Source organism: Ammospiza caudacuta, chromosome 24 (assembly GCF_027887145.1).
Source record: "Ammospiza caudacuta isolate bAmmCau1 chromosome 24, bAmmCau1.pri, whole genome shotgun sequence".
NCBI classification, from domain to species: Eukaryota; Metazoa; Chordata; class Aves; order Passeriformes; family Passerellidae; genus Ammospiza; species Ammospiza caudacuta.
In genome coordinates, this window is record NC_080616.1 from 2,584,547 (window position 1) to 2,598,461 (window position 13,915).

The 13,915-nt window shown below is 46.9% G+C and overlaps 1 protein-coding gene across 1 annotated transcript in view; it reads right to left on the bottom strand.

Moving 5' to 3' along the window:
* Positions 1–8: 8 nt before the first annotated feature.
* LZTR1 (leucine zipper like post translational regulator 1) overlaps positions 9–13,915 on the bottom strand; it is a 39,587-nt gene continuing 25,680 nt past the window's right edge. The window contains exons 12-20 of the mRNA XM_058819312.1: positions 13,173–13,268; positions 11,955–12,138; positions 9,981–10,150; positions 7,981–8,137; positions 6,581–6,707; positions 5,346–5,495; positions 5,058–5,163; positions 4,294–4,374; positions 9–1,611 (exon numbers count right to left, since the gene is read on the bottom strand). Coding sequence (XP_058675295.1) covers positions 1,495–1,611; positions 4,294–4,374; positions 5,058–5,163; positions 5,346–5,495; positions 6,581–6,707; positions 7,981–8,137; positions 9,981–10,150; positions 11,955–12,138; positions 13,173–13,268 — 1,188 coding nt within the window. The 3' untranslated portion in view covers positions 9–1,494. The remainder of the gene's footprint in view (positions 1,612–4,293; positions 4,375–5,057; positions 5,164–5,345; positions 5,496–6,580; positions 6,708–7,980; positions 8,138–9,980; positions 10,151–11,954; positions 12,139–13,172; positions 13,269–13,915) is intronic.

The window sequence follows — 13,915 nt, forward strand, 5'->3', positions numbered from 1 at the left end:
CTCTAGCTGCCAGCCTGGTTTCCCAGGGAACACAGAGCCTGTCAGGACAATTATCATGACCTCTGGTAAGGGACTCCACTATCTATGAGGCATCTGGAAACAATCCCTGTGGATTAGAAGGTGCCCTTGGCTCTCAGAAGCAGCTGTCACCTCTGGTGTGACTCACCTGAGCAGGCCACCAGGGAGACAGAGGGGTGGTCCCTAGAGCAGTTCCCTTGGATCAAACCTGAGATGTGCTCCCCGTTGCCCAGACTGCAATGCTCCTGGCACGTGCAGGTGTGCCAGGCTGTGGGATGCTGATGAGGAGATCACAACTGCTGCTCCAGGAACGCTTCAGTGAATGAAGATCATGGCTGCACAGGTGGAGTGTGAGGGCTGGGGGCTGCAAGTCTCCTCAGGGATCCTGCACCACTCCAGCTCCAGACAAGCAGAGAGCGGCCCCTGCAGCTGGAGCAGGACAAGGTTTTGATTCCCAGCTTGTCACTCCCAAGGGCTCTGGGCAGGGCTGGGACAGTTCCACCACCAGACACTTCACCAACACCATCCAGCTGTGAGGAGAGGTGGGAAACATCCAGCACAGAGCTGGGGGCTGCAAGGGGAGGGAACAGCAGCTGCTCCTGCAGGGACTGGAAATGGCATTCTGCCTTCATTCACCTTCCTGCAAAGGCAAGGGCTCACAGAGACACTTCAATATAAAATTAGTAACAAGATGTAACACACTTATTTTTAACAATGTGACCTTCATCAAGCACAGAACGTTTTTTGCTTAATTTTTTTCCAGAATGAAATCCAAGTCAATCATGAAATGCCAGGAGAAGATACTAATTCTTTATTAATAAATAAATTTAGAAAGGCTTAGCAAGACAGGATTAATGGATTTGGTGGTCAGAGAGGACTGCTGTAATCTTCCAGTCTGACCTGCTGCAGAGCATAGGTTTGGATTCCTGCAGCCCACCAATCCAGGCAGTTGCACAGGGGCTTATCTGTTAATCCACACCATGGAGTCTCTGAAAAGTCACTACATTCTGGTCCAAGGGCCAGTCTCCCTGTGAACACCACGTGCTCTTGTTCCCAGTTTCATTCTGACTTCCCCTCACAGCCCTTGGGCTGGGTCAGCTGAAGCTCTTTAAATAGTATTCTTTAAATATTGTATTTCAAAGGATTAGTGGATCTTACTCATGACTGCTTGATTTTACAGTATGAAAGTAATAATGGGCTTGATTATGAATTCAGTAACTCCCCAAACTATGTGGAATTAATTCATGCCTGAAATGATTTCAAGTCTACATTTGAGTAACAAATGTAACAAAGTCCAAGTGCTGCACAAAGGTACAAACCCAGCAAATCCAGAGAGCACCTCAGCTGTCCCTGCTCCTCCAGGGCTGCTGTAGTGTGCAGACACTGAGCTGCTCCATACACAGCAGTAAACCAGAGCCAGCTCTAAAGTGCCAGTGTTTTTCAGGAACAAATGAGAAGGTGGTTTCCCAAGGCATGTCATATGTCTGCACTCAGCTCTGCACACTGCTTGTCTGAGATGTGGGTAGCTAAGGAATCTATGATGTCAAGGAGGAGGAGCTGACTGAGCGAGCGGAGATTTGGCAACTTGGAGACCTTCAAGGAAAACAAAACAGAAAAAACAGGAAGAAATTAAAACCCTCCCCAAATCACAGCTCATGTTATTACCCTTTTACCCTTGGCACCCCACAGCAAGTCCAGCTGGGCACAGATGGTGCAAGAGATCCCAGCTGTGGGGCTGGGCTGCAGGGAACAAACCACAGGGCTCCAGTCAGGGCTTAGAGCCAAATTCAGACTGCTGGGAGTGGGGAGCAGCAGGAACCTGGCCCAGAGCTGCCCTGTGGGTACTGACAGCCCCACTGCTACAAACACTGACTGAGCACTCTCCTAAGAGAGCCTGAGCTCTGAGATCTGTGGTTTTGCACTGAAAATGTGACTCAGGGCTTGATCCCTTTGCTGCTGTGCTCCTGAGGAAAAGCTCTTCTCAGTATCCATCCTGGTTCTGCTGGCATTCTTCCTGCAGTCAAAGCAGGTCACAGGAGCACTTGCCAACAAAAACCTCCACCACATCAGATAGATGAGAATCTACAGCAAACTTTATGCTTTTGGACTGTTCAGAAGCTCAACTGTTTGCAAAAAGGAGCTCTCCACATTCCTTCCTTGTCCTCAGCCTCATGGTAAGGAGCCAGCAATGCCTCTGTCCCGAGGCACTGACACAGAGCCAGCTGCAGGCAGGCTGTGCCCCAGCACTCACCCTCCTCACCTGAGCTGACATTATCACCTCACCCTGGGAGCTGCACTGGGGTAAAGAGTAAAGATGTCCTGAGCAACCTTTGAGGGCCAGGAGGGAAATGGCTGAGGGTGCTCTCAGAAGAGCTCAGGATGTGCTTGTAGCAATATCCCAGTCTAAGATCTGCCAGAGACCCCCTGAGCACTGGTGGGATGTGCCCCCACCCAAGGCACACACTGCAGAACAGATCAGGGTGTCACTGCAAACACAGCACAACAGCAGGTTTATTAGGGCTTTTGCACAACACTGACACACAAGAGCCTGAAAACACATTGCCCAAAGCAGGGAACCTCTGGGAACAGCTCTGCAGAAATGCTCCTGCTGTGGGGAAAACTCCTCAACAGTCCAAATCCAGAACAGCATTAAGTAACTGGAAGAACAGGAGATGCCTGAGCTCCAGTGACCCACAGGGCTTGTGCCTGAGAACAAATCCCCCTCAGAGCCCAGGGCTGGCCCAGGAGCAAGCAGAGAGTGTCTGTGCCCAGCCACACTGAGTCACCCAGCCCAGGCCAAGAATCACACACTGAGGCCTCTCAGGCCCAGGGAAAACATTGCATAATTGGGATTTCTCTGTGCACATCTGCTTGACAGTCTTCCAGCCACGTTTTGATGAACACTGTTCTAGCAGTCAACAGTTTAAATACAAAACATTTCCCCACATCCTGGTGAGGAAGTACAGCTGAGGAACGCCCTCCAGCTCCCCTTGCTGCCTTCCAGAGTTGTAATGTCCATTTCCCCCTGTGCATTCTGGGCAAAACCACAGCTCTTTGTCTTCCTGTGGCCTCCACTGGGAAGTGATACTGTGATATTTCAGCCCTCAGTGGCTGCAAGGCACTGACCCCAACCCCAGGGATGTGTTGTCCATGTCCTGTCCTGTCCTGCCCAGTGGGACCATTCCCCACCCCTGCTGAACTGGGCTGCTCCACAGGACTCAGGGGGCCAGAGGAAAACAGGATGAATGAAGGCAGGGGATGCAACCTCACGCTGTGGACTCTCCTCTGGGAGTGATTTCTGGATGCTGGCTCCACTCTCAATGCTTTTTATGCAATTTCAGTTATTTCTGAATGTAAAATGTGTCATGCTCCAGCAACTTTGGCATTTAATGAAGAGCCTGAACACCATCCTGTCTCCTCTCCAGACACTAATGGGACATAGCAGTGCTCTTCTTCCCCAAGAGGATTGTGAGTTTAAATATACAAAGCAGAGAGAGCTACTTGAATATTAACTAGGGAATTATTATCAGTATGTGTGTAGCATCCAGAAATCCCAATTCCTGTGATTTATCTACCTATTTCAGCAATGCTAATGAGCTGAGCAATGAACTGATGACATGCTGGGGAACTCTCATGGAGGGATCACATCTCAAAGGAACAATTAAATGACAATATCCTTATTCTCTCAAGTGAGGACAGGAGTATCAGCACATTGGGCTCTTGACCTTTCCTGCCATGAATGCATAATCCCATCAAAACAGACCCAGAGAATTTTTAAGATTGGAAAGGACCTCTAAGACCATAGAGTCCAACTGTTGAACATGGAAATCACAGAGAGCCCAGCCAGGACATGGTAATTTGTTTTAGAGCACATGACAACAAAACATGTATGACAGAGAATACTTCAAGGGGAGTGTGAGGAGCACACTGGTAAATGCTAGTGAGGGAGAGATTGTGCCCTCAATATACAACAAGCTTACCCTGCTTTGCATGGCACAAAATTAACAGTTGGAATAATTTGGAATGGAAGCAATTTTGGCTAACTTCTGCTTGGAAGGGCTTCACATTTCTAGACTAGCTTGTTCTACTCTTTAATTTACTTTGGAGTGAGCAACGTGCCTAGCAGTCCTGTCAGTGAGTGTCAGGAACAGGCAGCCAGCTCTCAGCTGTCTCACAAGAGGAAGAATTAAACTGATTTCTTTATGAACATGTCTTTAACCAGGGCAGTGACAGAGGACAGCAGCTCTCCAAAGCCACAGAAAAGATGCAACCAACCTTGGTGAACTGGTGAACAATGATGTGCAGGCAGTGCCTCTTCATGTCCAGGGCCTGGGTCTTGTCAGCTGCCTCTAAAATCTAGAGCAGGAGCAAAAATGTGATTTCCTTTCTGCACAGCTCAGGTGCACAAACAGTCCTGACCCAGAGCAGTAACTCCTCTTATCTAGGGAACATCTCCACTTTGCATTACAAATGGAATATTTTCTGAACTATTCAAAATTAAGCCTTGGATTTAAAATGTATGGACTCCTCAAGAGTTAATCAGCAGGACTTGCTTCTGCTTGTGCTGCAGAGGTTCAGGCTGCCTGCCTGGGAGCCAGCATTGGCTTTCTTACCACAAAATATCTTTTGTCAGCTCAAACTCCACTGCAAAATCCTGTCAGTATCACTGATAAAACAAGACTCAAGTCTGTCACCTGCAGACCACCCTTTGTCCTGGAACAAATGTCTGCCAAAAAGGGTTTACAGTTAAGTGCTGAGCACGTGGTCATCTTAAGAAGACCTTTAGGGACACAGTTCTGTAACAGGGGATGAGAGCTCAGGAGGAGCCAGGTGAGCAGCACCTGCTGAACCCTGCAGCACAGGAACAGAGGTGCCACAGTACAGGTAAGGGACAATGCTGGGCTCCCACACGTGTCATCACACAGGGCCACTGCCCCTGGAAGGGCCTGGGCAGCCTCAGTGACCTGGCACTGGGGGTACCCACCTGACCAGCCCCCTTTTCCTCTAAGTGACTAACTGAAGGGCTTGGGGACAATTACCTGGAGCACATTCTCCACTGTGACATTCATTTCCAGGTTCTGCTTACAGTAGGCCTGGAGCCTGTTGTTGTAGAAGCCATAATAGTAAGGGGCTGCAAAGAGGTATCTGTTCATTGCATTGAGGAATAAACCAGAAAGGGAAGGTGAGAGCACTGATGGCAAACAAAGCCCTGTGGGGATGGGAGTGCAGAGCCTGCTGGTGCCCCCCAACAGACCCTCCCAAAAGGAAGGTGACCTGCTGGGCATGCACTCAGACACATCCCCCAACTCCTTGGAATGCAAGGATACAGGGAGTCCTCAGGAGGCATGTTCACTTCTCCATAGTAGATGTATCTAAGCATGGACTCAAATGCTTGCTTGCTGGGAACCATTTCACCTATGGAAATGTTCACTTGCCCATCTTCTGGCATGAATGAACGGAACATGGCTTCAAAGTAACTGCAAAGGGAAATAAAACTGATAGAACACATTCTGCAGACAGATGGTTTAACCCAGTATTGTTCAAAGGCTGCTATTCAGAACTGCAGCTTCCAAAGCAACAAATTCAAGTGACAACCTGGGCAAAAACACTGCTCATTTATTTTTTCATGTATGTCTGCCAGTGAAACTCCAAATATATACCCCCTAATTACCATCAGAACTACCTGAAATTTGTCTGTTTCTTGAAAATTAGGACACATGGTGCTTTGATTTTTTCTCTAATTTGCATAAGAGCCAGCAGAGAGCTTAAAGCATTATGAATTTCCTTGGTATCTACAGGCTGCCAATCATCAGGGCTGTTTTAAGAGCTGTGAAATGCTTCTGGTAAAATACCACAGTAAGTAATACTGAATATTGTTAGGGCTTTTTTCTGGGAAAAATGGTGATGGTATTTGAAATAAAAATTTTATATGAACACTTAATGTCTGGTGGAACATAAGGTGCAGGTCCACAGAACACACAAGTGCAGGACAAATCCACTTCACCCATGCCCTGAGGAGGGAGAACAGTCCCACCATCAGCAGGGTGGACTCCTTTCTCTGCATAAAGCATGAGAACACTCTAGACTCTGTCATGCACCATTTTTCATTATGTTTATTCATAATCAGTCTTAAATATCAGAAAGTGAGAAAGAAAATCAAGTTCCACATGATAAAATAGGAATTGTTCACTGTCAGAAGGCTCCTTCTGACCTCAGTGGACATCTGTTGCTTTCCACTTCACTGAAACCACCTCATGTTTTCCACCCTTTTTCCCTTCCTGTGATTTTACAGATGCTTTGTCTTGCAGTGCAGCTTCTCACACACCCTCTGCAGAATCTCTGCAGTTCTAATTTCTCCCTATCTTTCCCTGCTGGGTATCAAATGGAAAAAAAAAAAAATTAATCACTGCTGCTTAAAGGCTTATTACACTCATTGAGCAAAGCTGCATCTTAACACTTCATGCAGATTTAAGTTCCTCCCTGTGTTGTGAACCAAGGCAGCTGAGCCCAGGCTGCCCAGCCCTGCCCTGTCCTGCACACACACCCTTGGTGCAGGGCTCACCTGGAGCGAGCTGCCAGGATGGCTTTGTGGGCTGGCCGGGGGTGCCCGTCCAGCAGCAGGATGATATCACAGAATTCAGTCCCTGCTCCTTCCAGGTAAGCCTTCATGTCCTGAATTAAAGATGTTCCTGAAATGAAACATCATGAAATGAAGACATGATAGTTCCAGCTGACCAGGTACTAACCAGCTAACACATGGCCAAGCCACAGCTCCAGCCCCTCTTTCCTTTGGGACTCTCACTGTGAATTTGAGTCAGTCCTGCCTCACAATCTTGGAGCAAAATGAGCTTCATCCTTCCCCACCACAGCTGATTCCCCACTGCCCCTCCCAGAACCAAACCTGTCAGCTCTGCTTTCTGCACTGACAGCAAACTGCAGCTGTGGCCACACTGACAGATGCTCTCTATAGATATGAAAGCCGATTTTCCCCCTCCCTTTGCACTATTTCCAACCACAAGGAATATAACATTTTGTGTCTTAATGAAAAATCTTCCCAAATCAGCAACAAAGGCTTCTTTTATCCAATATTTTAATCAACCTTTGTAAATACACAACTGAGAAATAGAGCACATCCAAGTCTGCTCCATACTCACTCATATTTTCAAAGTTCATCTTTCAGTTTTTAACATTTGGGTCTCTCACACCATTCCAGCTCTGGATACAGAACTGGCTGTGCCACCTTCCCAGCCAGTGCACCTCACCCACCTGGGATAAATGCCAGACAAAGCCTTTGTGCTTGACCTTCCAGGACAAGCTTCCTTCTCTTTCTCTTCAGTTCCCAGTTATTTTTGTGCAGCACTGCACACCAACACTGCCAATGCCTCTGAACTTTGTGGCCTTAGAAAATTTCATTATTACATTCCTTGTGTTGTGTGTCAGGAATGTTGAGTAAGACTAGTCCCAAATCAGCTCCTGATGAATTTCACAATAAAGCTGTAAATCATGTCTTTCTCTTCTCCTCTATATCTCCTGTTCATTTCACACGGGCACACAGAGCAGTGCCTCATTCACAAGATCCTCCTCCCTCCTCCTGGTGAACACCTTCAAGCAGCCAGTTTCCCTGCTCAGCTCTATCACCCTTCAGCCACTTACGGTGACTGTCCACGGCCTTTTTTTGGATCATTCTTTACACCCTTCTGCTCCTTCTCTCGTGTCTCTGAACAGGATCAGGATGGTTTATTGCAAGAACACAATCCCATGTACATTGATGGGACACGGTTTAGACTGAACCTCACTGGGAACAGAACTGTTGTGCTCTCAGGAGAGAGCCTGAGCACTTATCCCAACTGGGAACTGCTGGGCTGCAGGGGCTGCTTCCCACACACCTCCCCAGGCTGAAGAAGCCATGAGCAAAGCCACAGCAGCAGCTGGAGTGAGCCCATGAGGCTGTTGGGAGGTTACCTATGTCCAGTGGCTGGTCAGAGTGGGTTCGGACAGGAGGCTGCTGCTTCCTCCGCACAATCTCCACGATCAGGGATGAAGAAAGATGCTCAAACTCCTTCATCATTATGACTTGATTAAAATGGGATTCCTTCACCACAAAGTTCAGGCAGTGTTCCTTAAAAATACACCAATATTAATTAAGAAATTGATGGTTTATTGTTTGAAGTCATCTTAGAGCATCCCATAAATCTTACATGTTGCATATGCCATCAACCATCCTTCCCTTTGAACCTCCACAGGGATCCTGCAGCTGGAATTATCCAACAGTGACATCCTCATCCTTCCTAAAAGACCTTTTAGGCTCCTCCTTGAACAGAAAATTCAGGACAATTCTAAGCATCTAGAAAAATTTGACTAGAAATATTAACAGGGAAGAGATTAACTGCCCATTGAGCTGTTCCAAAGCTTTCTAAAACAGGAATCTCAGGAGATACTGAAAACTTCACGGAGATAATGAAGATTGGTTGCTACCTCATAATAACTTTTAACATAATTAGATGCCAAAATTTAATTAAAAGGGTGAAGAGATCTTAACTCTTGACACTCTCCATCAAGGGTCCAAAGAGCTTACAGGATTCATTGTATGGGTTTTGCCTGAACCTTTTCCATAAAAGGAAAGGTTCATAAAGGCATAAAGGTCCATAAAGGTCCATAAAAGCAGCAAAGAGTTCAAGAGCTCCAGAAGGCTCTTGTGTAATAAACTTCTTACAAAAATCAGTGTGGTGAAAAGGTAACAAATGAACCAGACCTAATGCTAAACAGTTAGAGACCAAAAAAGGGCACTTTATTTCCCAGTGTGAACCAAAGCTTCCCCTCATTCCACTTTTATAAGCAATAAATACAATCTACACCAGCTCACCATAAGGTGGGTACAAGTTCACCCAAAGAATCATTACTACTGCCTGTTTCTGGCAGTTTATTCCACCTGGGATCCAAATGTACCTGTCAGGACTCACCTGTGAAACATTTTAAACCATGACTGGGATTCCAGAAAGGACAGCTTTCTACAGAAGACCCACCCATGAGGACTAATGAGCACCTGAGCAGACAGGATGCCAGCTCAGGGTGATCCTGCCCAACTGGAGCCATGTGCAAGAGCTTCTGTCACTCCAGAGGTGGCCAGGGCAGGTGGGGGCACCAGATCCACCAATGCTTGAGCTTCTGGGCAGCTGATGGCACCAAAGGCTGTGTCAGCATTTACAGAGTGCTGCTGGCCCTGCTGCTTCCTCCTGGAGGCATTTCCTCTCCCAAATCCAGAGCACACACAGTGTGAGGAAGTGCTGCACACTGCTTTCTGCAGCCTCTGTGCTTGCAGCCACCAGCAATGCAGTCACTGCTGTGCACAGGCTGAACATCCTCAGCAAGCACTGCACAGCCCTGCTCTGCCTCTGGGACTGGGGGCAGGAGCTGCTTCCCTGCAGGCTCAGCAGAGCTGGCTCTGGGCACTGCTCTGGGTCAGCACAGCCAGCACCTCTTGGCCTGCAGCCAGGGGTCAGCTCCACCCTGATTGTCACCCAGCACCCCAAAGCCTCTCACCCACCACAGCAACAGAATCACTGGCACATTTTGTTTTTCAGTGCAAAGGCCTGAGAACAGAGTTTAGTTTTTCATTCTAGGAAATGAAAGAACCTATCTGCAGTGTCAGTATATGTAACACAGCAAGAGCAGGAAATGCACTGGTTCCATCTTGCTGCAGCAAGAGTGAACTGATGAGGAGCCAAAGTCACTCTGCCCTTGACATTCTACAAAGCAGATATGCAAAAATACTGAGCATGTATTGAAAAAGCCTACATAATATCACAAGCCACTGTAGGACACCCCATGCTAAATATACTCAAGCAACTGTAATTAAAGGAATGATGAATTTGCAAAAGCTGATACCTTTGGCCAAATGTTAATTACATAATTTCCTTTTTTTAAATGTCTTATCAGTTACTTTGTATGCAGAATGTGATTACCTTTAGCTGATCCAGCTGAAGCTTGTTAGCATTCTCACACACAATGAGCACATTCTGCAGATCCACAGATGCTTCAATGTACTGAAGGCAGAGCTGTTCCAGCCGAGAGAGCTTGAAGTTTAAGGCCAGCTTGTACACATCCATAATGAGTAACACATCCTGCACATGACCTGAAATTGCAAGAAGGAAAACTGCTGGAGGGCCCACAAAACAGAGATGAACCCTTCTGAAAGTATTTTTTAAATCACCTGGAGCAATTGGAATAGCAGAACAGGCACTGGCTGGAGTATTTTTATAGAGAAAAGAATTCCATTCCTGGTTAGATAAAATCTGAATCAATACTAGAAGATGAGGTTCAAATTTGAAGCATGCAAAAGATCAAGATTTTGTGACAATCTGGATCACAATTTTTTGAAACCCTCCAAAGCAAGTGAAGTGATTCTCTAAAATCCCTGTCAAGGCCCAGAGCTTGCAGCCCAATGACTCACAGTGCCCAGCTGCCAACAGCCCTGCCAGAGTCCTTGGGGTTTACACAGGATTAACAATCAGCTCCCTGATTCTGACAGACCCTGATGAAGGTACTCTGTGCTTTCACTCCATGCTTCAGCCTGCACAGACCTGGTCTAGAGGGGCTAAAGTGAGAGAGGGCAGAGGAGACCCTTATAGGCACTGCAATGGGGCTACTGGGACACCAACTCAAGGAATAATCCCCCATGGCCTTTGCTTTCCTCACAGGAGATCTCTGCCCATCTGCCCTAACTACTTTTTAATAGAGAAAAGCCCTCTCACATGTCACGTGCCTTCCCTGTGGCTAATTGGAAAATCCCATTTGATGAGCATGCCCAATTCCATTAGCTCAGCCTCGGGATGGCTCCCCAGGGTGCTGCTCTCTGAGCTCAGAGGAGCTGCTAGGAATACAAATGGGCAGGGCAGGGCCCATGGAGGATCCCAGCAGAAGGGGGAGCACCAGGGAGAGCCCCTCATGAGCTGGGGAAGAGGGGCAGGCTGCCTGGGAAGCCTGTAACAATGGAAGAGCTCAGGGGTCCAAGCCTTCCCTTGGCCTGAGGCTGTCTCAAGGCTCTGAGATCAGTGAATGGCTGGGAGCAGGATCTGGCAACGTCAGCAGAATCTAGGAGCAGTTCCCTCACCCCCAGCCAGTGGGATCATTCTCAGACAGGCCTCCTCACAGGGAGAGCCTTGGACCAAATGGACATGTATCACTTTTTTCCTGAGAATTATCTTTGCAGAAAGCAAAGCTCTCAGAGTGAAGCTGAAGCAAAATTCAGTGCTAGGACGGCTGTACCTCTCTGTACTTCACCAGCCCCCATGGCTGCAGCTTCCCCAGCCCCAGAAGCTGGAGCTCCTGCTGTATCCAGTTGTATCCATCCCCTCTCCCATTGCCCACAGCCCTCACCACTCACACAGCCAGGAGCTGGATTCCCTGTGTGGAAGCTGTGAGATCTCTGGCTGTTAATTCCTCACTCACAAGCATTTTTAACTCCTAGAACTTCAATGAATGCACGAAAAGGATTTTTTCCTTTCTTGAGGCATTACTTCAGATTGGATTTTTAACAGGTGATAAATACTGGCTTGCACACCTTTCTGTGTGGGCTCAGTTTAAAATGGATCAAAACAGTATCAGAAAAAGGAAATTAGCCAAGCCAGGATAAGATACATGGTCCTTCCAAGCAGGATGCTGTGATGTTCAAAATACCACAATATTTTTGTTTGTTAGGGTTTTTTACACCTTTTGGAATGATCAATAACTTGTTCTTCCTTGATATTTGAAAAGAATTAGGAGGAAAAAAAGCATAGTTAGTACTCTCTGATAAAAATCTGCTTTTTGTTTAATCTCAGGTTAGTAATGAAGTGCTCAGCAAGGACTGATCACCTGCAAATGCTGCATCCTGCTGTTTCTGAACACATCTGGCCCCTCCCCTCCCCAGTGCAGTGTTAGCTCCCCCTGCTCCCTACCTTTGCGGGGGTACTTGATCTTATCAGTGTACAGGAACTGCATGAGCACCTCGAAGGGCTGCGCCTCGGCCTCTCGGATGGGCACCTCCAGCAGCGGCTGCAGCCGGCACAGCTTGACATTGCCACCAATGCCATCCTTCTGGCACGTGCTGTGTCCCTCCTCTTCTATGTCCTGCTTTGATTTCTAGTGAAACAGAAAAACCACCCAAACATGGCACAAGCCTGTGCCAGTTCACACAAGTTACCACCAAACCAGAGGATCCTTCTCCTTACTCCACATTCTCCAAGAGTCAGGATCTCTTTAGCTTCAGGATTATCTTGGAGATAACAAGGAATTCATGTCTTAGACTTACTTTTCCATATCCTGGGACACACATGGATGAGAATACAAGGAAGTTCCTGGATACAGGTCAGAAGCAGGACATCAGAGCAAGGGAGGAATGAACTGCACTGAATTCACATTTCTGCCCCACTCTGTGAAGGAGGGACAGGTGGGAGTAGATTCCACAAATCCTGCCCTGCAAAGGCACAGCACAAAGTGCTGCACAAAAGTATTTTAAAGCACTCTGTTACTTCAAGTTTCACTTTGACAGCCTTTTCCCACAGCCTTTCCAGTGGCAAAACAATTAACTGGGAGGCAGTGAGGCATCCACATCTTACTGCAGATTGTGTGCTACTACCTCCCCAAAAGCCATTAAATGTTTGCTGCTGAAAAGATGGAAGTAGTCAAAATTAAATGACAATGATTAGAAGGCACCAGACTTTCACCTCTGGAAAAAGTAAAAAATACAAAAGTTAAGGGAAGAGAGGCAGCTGAAACCCTTAGCATTGCCTCTTCCCTCTAATCTGTCTGATCTTGTGGGCCATCCCCATGACACAGCTCTACCACCCCCACAGAGAAGGGTACACACGCCTCTCTGGGGCATTCCACAAGATTAGACCTCAGACAGCTACAAGAGCTTCCAAGAACCACACTGTCAAATCCAGATAACTGGATTAACTCTGGCTCCTCCATGTTACACTCCTGATACACATCCAGTAGTCTTAGTTAATACTAATGATCTTTATTTTACTTGCTCAAGAGCCCCTTAGCATCAGACACTGCTCCTGTCCTCCAGCTGTCTCAACAGATATTACTTTTCTCCTGACAACCTTATTCCCAAACCTGGGCACAATAAGCCTTACCTTGCTACAAGGCTACTTTTCCAAAACACTCACCTGTTTCACCCTCTCCCTGGCCTGCATGATTTTCTTTTTCAGCCACTTGCAGCGAGCGGTGACGATGGCAGTGTGCCCTCGGACTCGCTCCTCCTTCTGCCAAAGGCAAAGGCAGAAATCACATTCAGCTTCTAAATCACATGGTGATGGCAGATGGCAGAAGTCACAGAAACCTGGGCTGAACCCCAGGTTATGATACATTTCAAGTTAAAGGCAGCCTTACATCTGCTCTGCACATGCAGATGAAATTCAACGCCCATTTCCCCAAAGGCTGATGGCAAACACCATTTGGGAAAGAGCCTGGGTCACATCCACTGAGTGGAAGCTGCTGTGTCACTTATACTGCTTTTTATTCTTACATCTGATCTTCTGTTTAATTTTCCCTTTTCAAAATAACAGTATGGTTTTTGCTATTGTTTGCCATAATTTATTTCACCTGTTGTTGAGGATCTGTTCTCCAAGCTTTGCAAAGCTTTTTCTGACTTTTCCTTTTTGCAAAAGGAATGCAGGTAAATTCAAATTTCTCATGTTTATTTTCAGGAAACCTGTTCTCTGTTAAATGTTTTAACTGTTTGCATTACTAGAGAACCATTCCCCTGTACTGTTTTTTCTCATTCTCTTTTATTTCAGTAATTAAAAATGGCTCTTGAAATGATATTGGGTTTGCAAAACACTGACCTGCCTTCCTAGGAGGCAACTGGGACCTGGGAGTGCAGAGGTCATTGGTAAATTTTCATATTGCA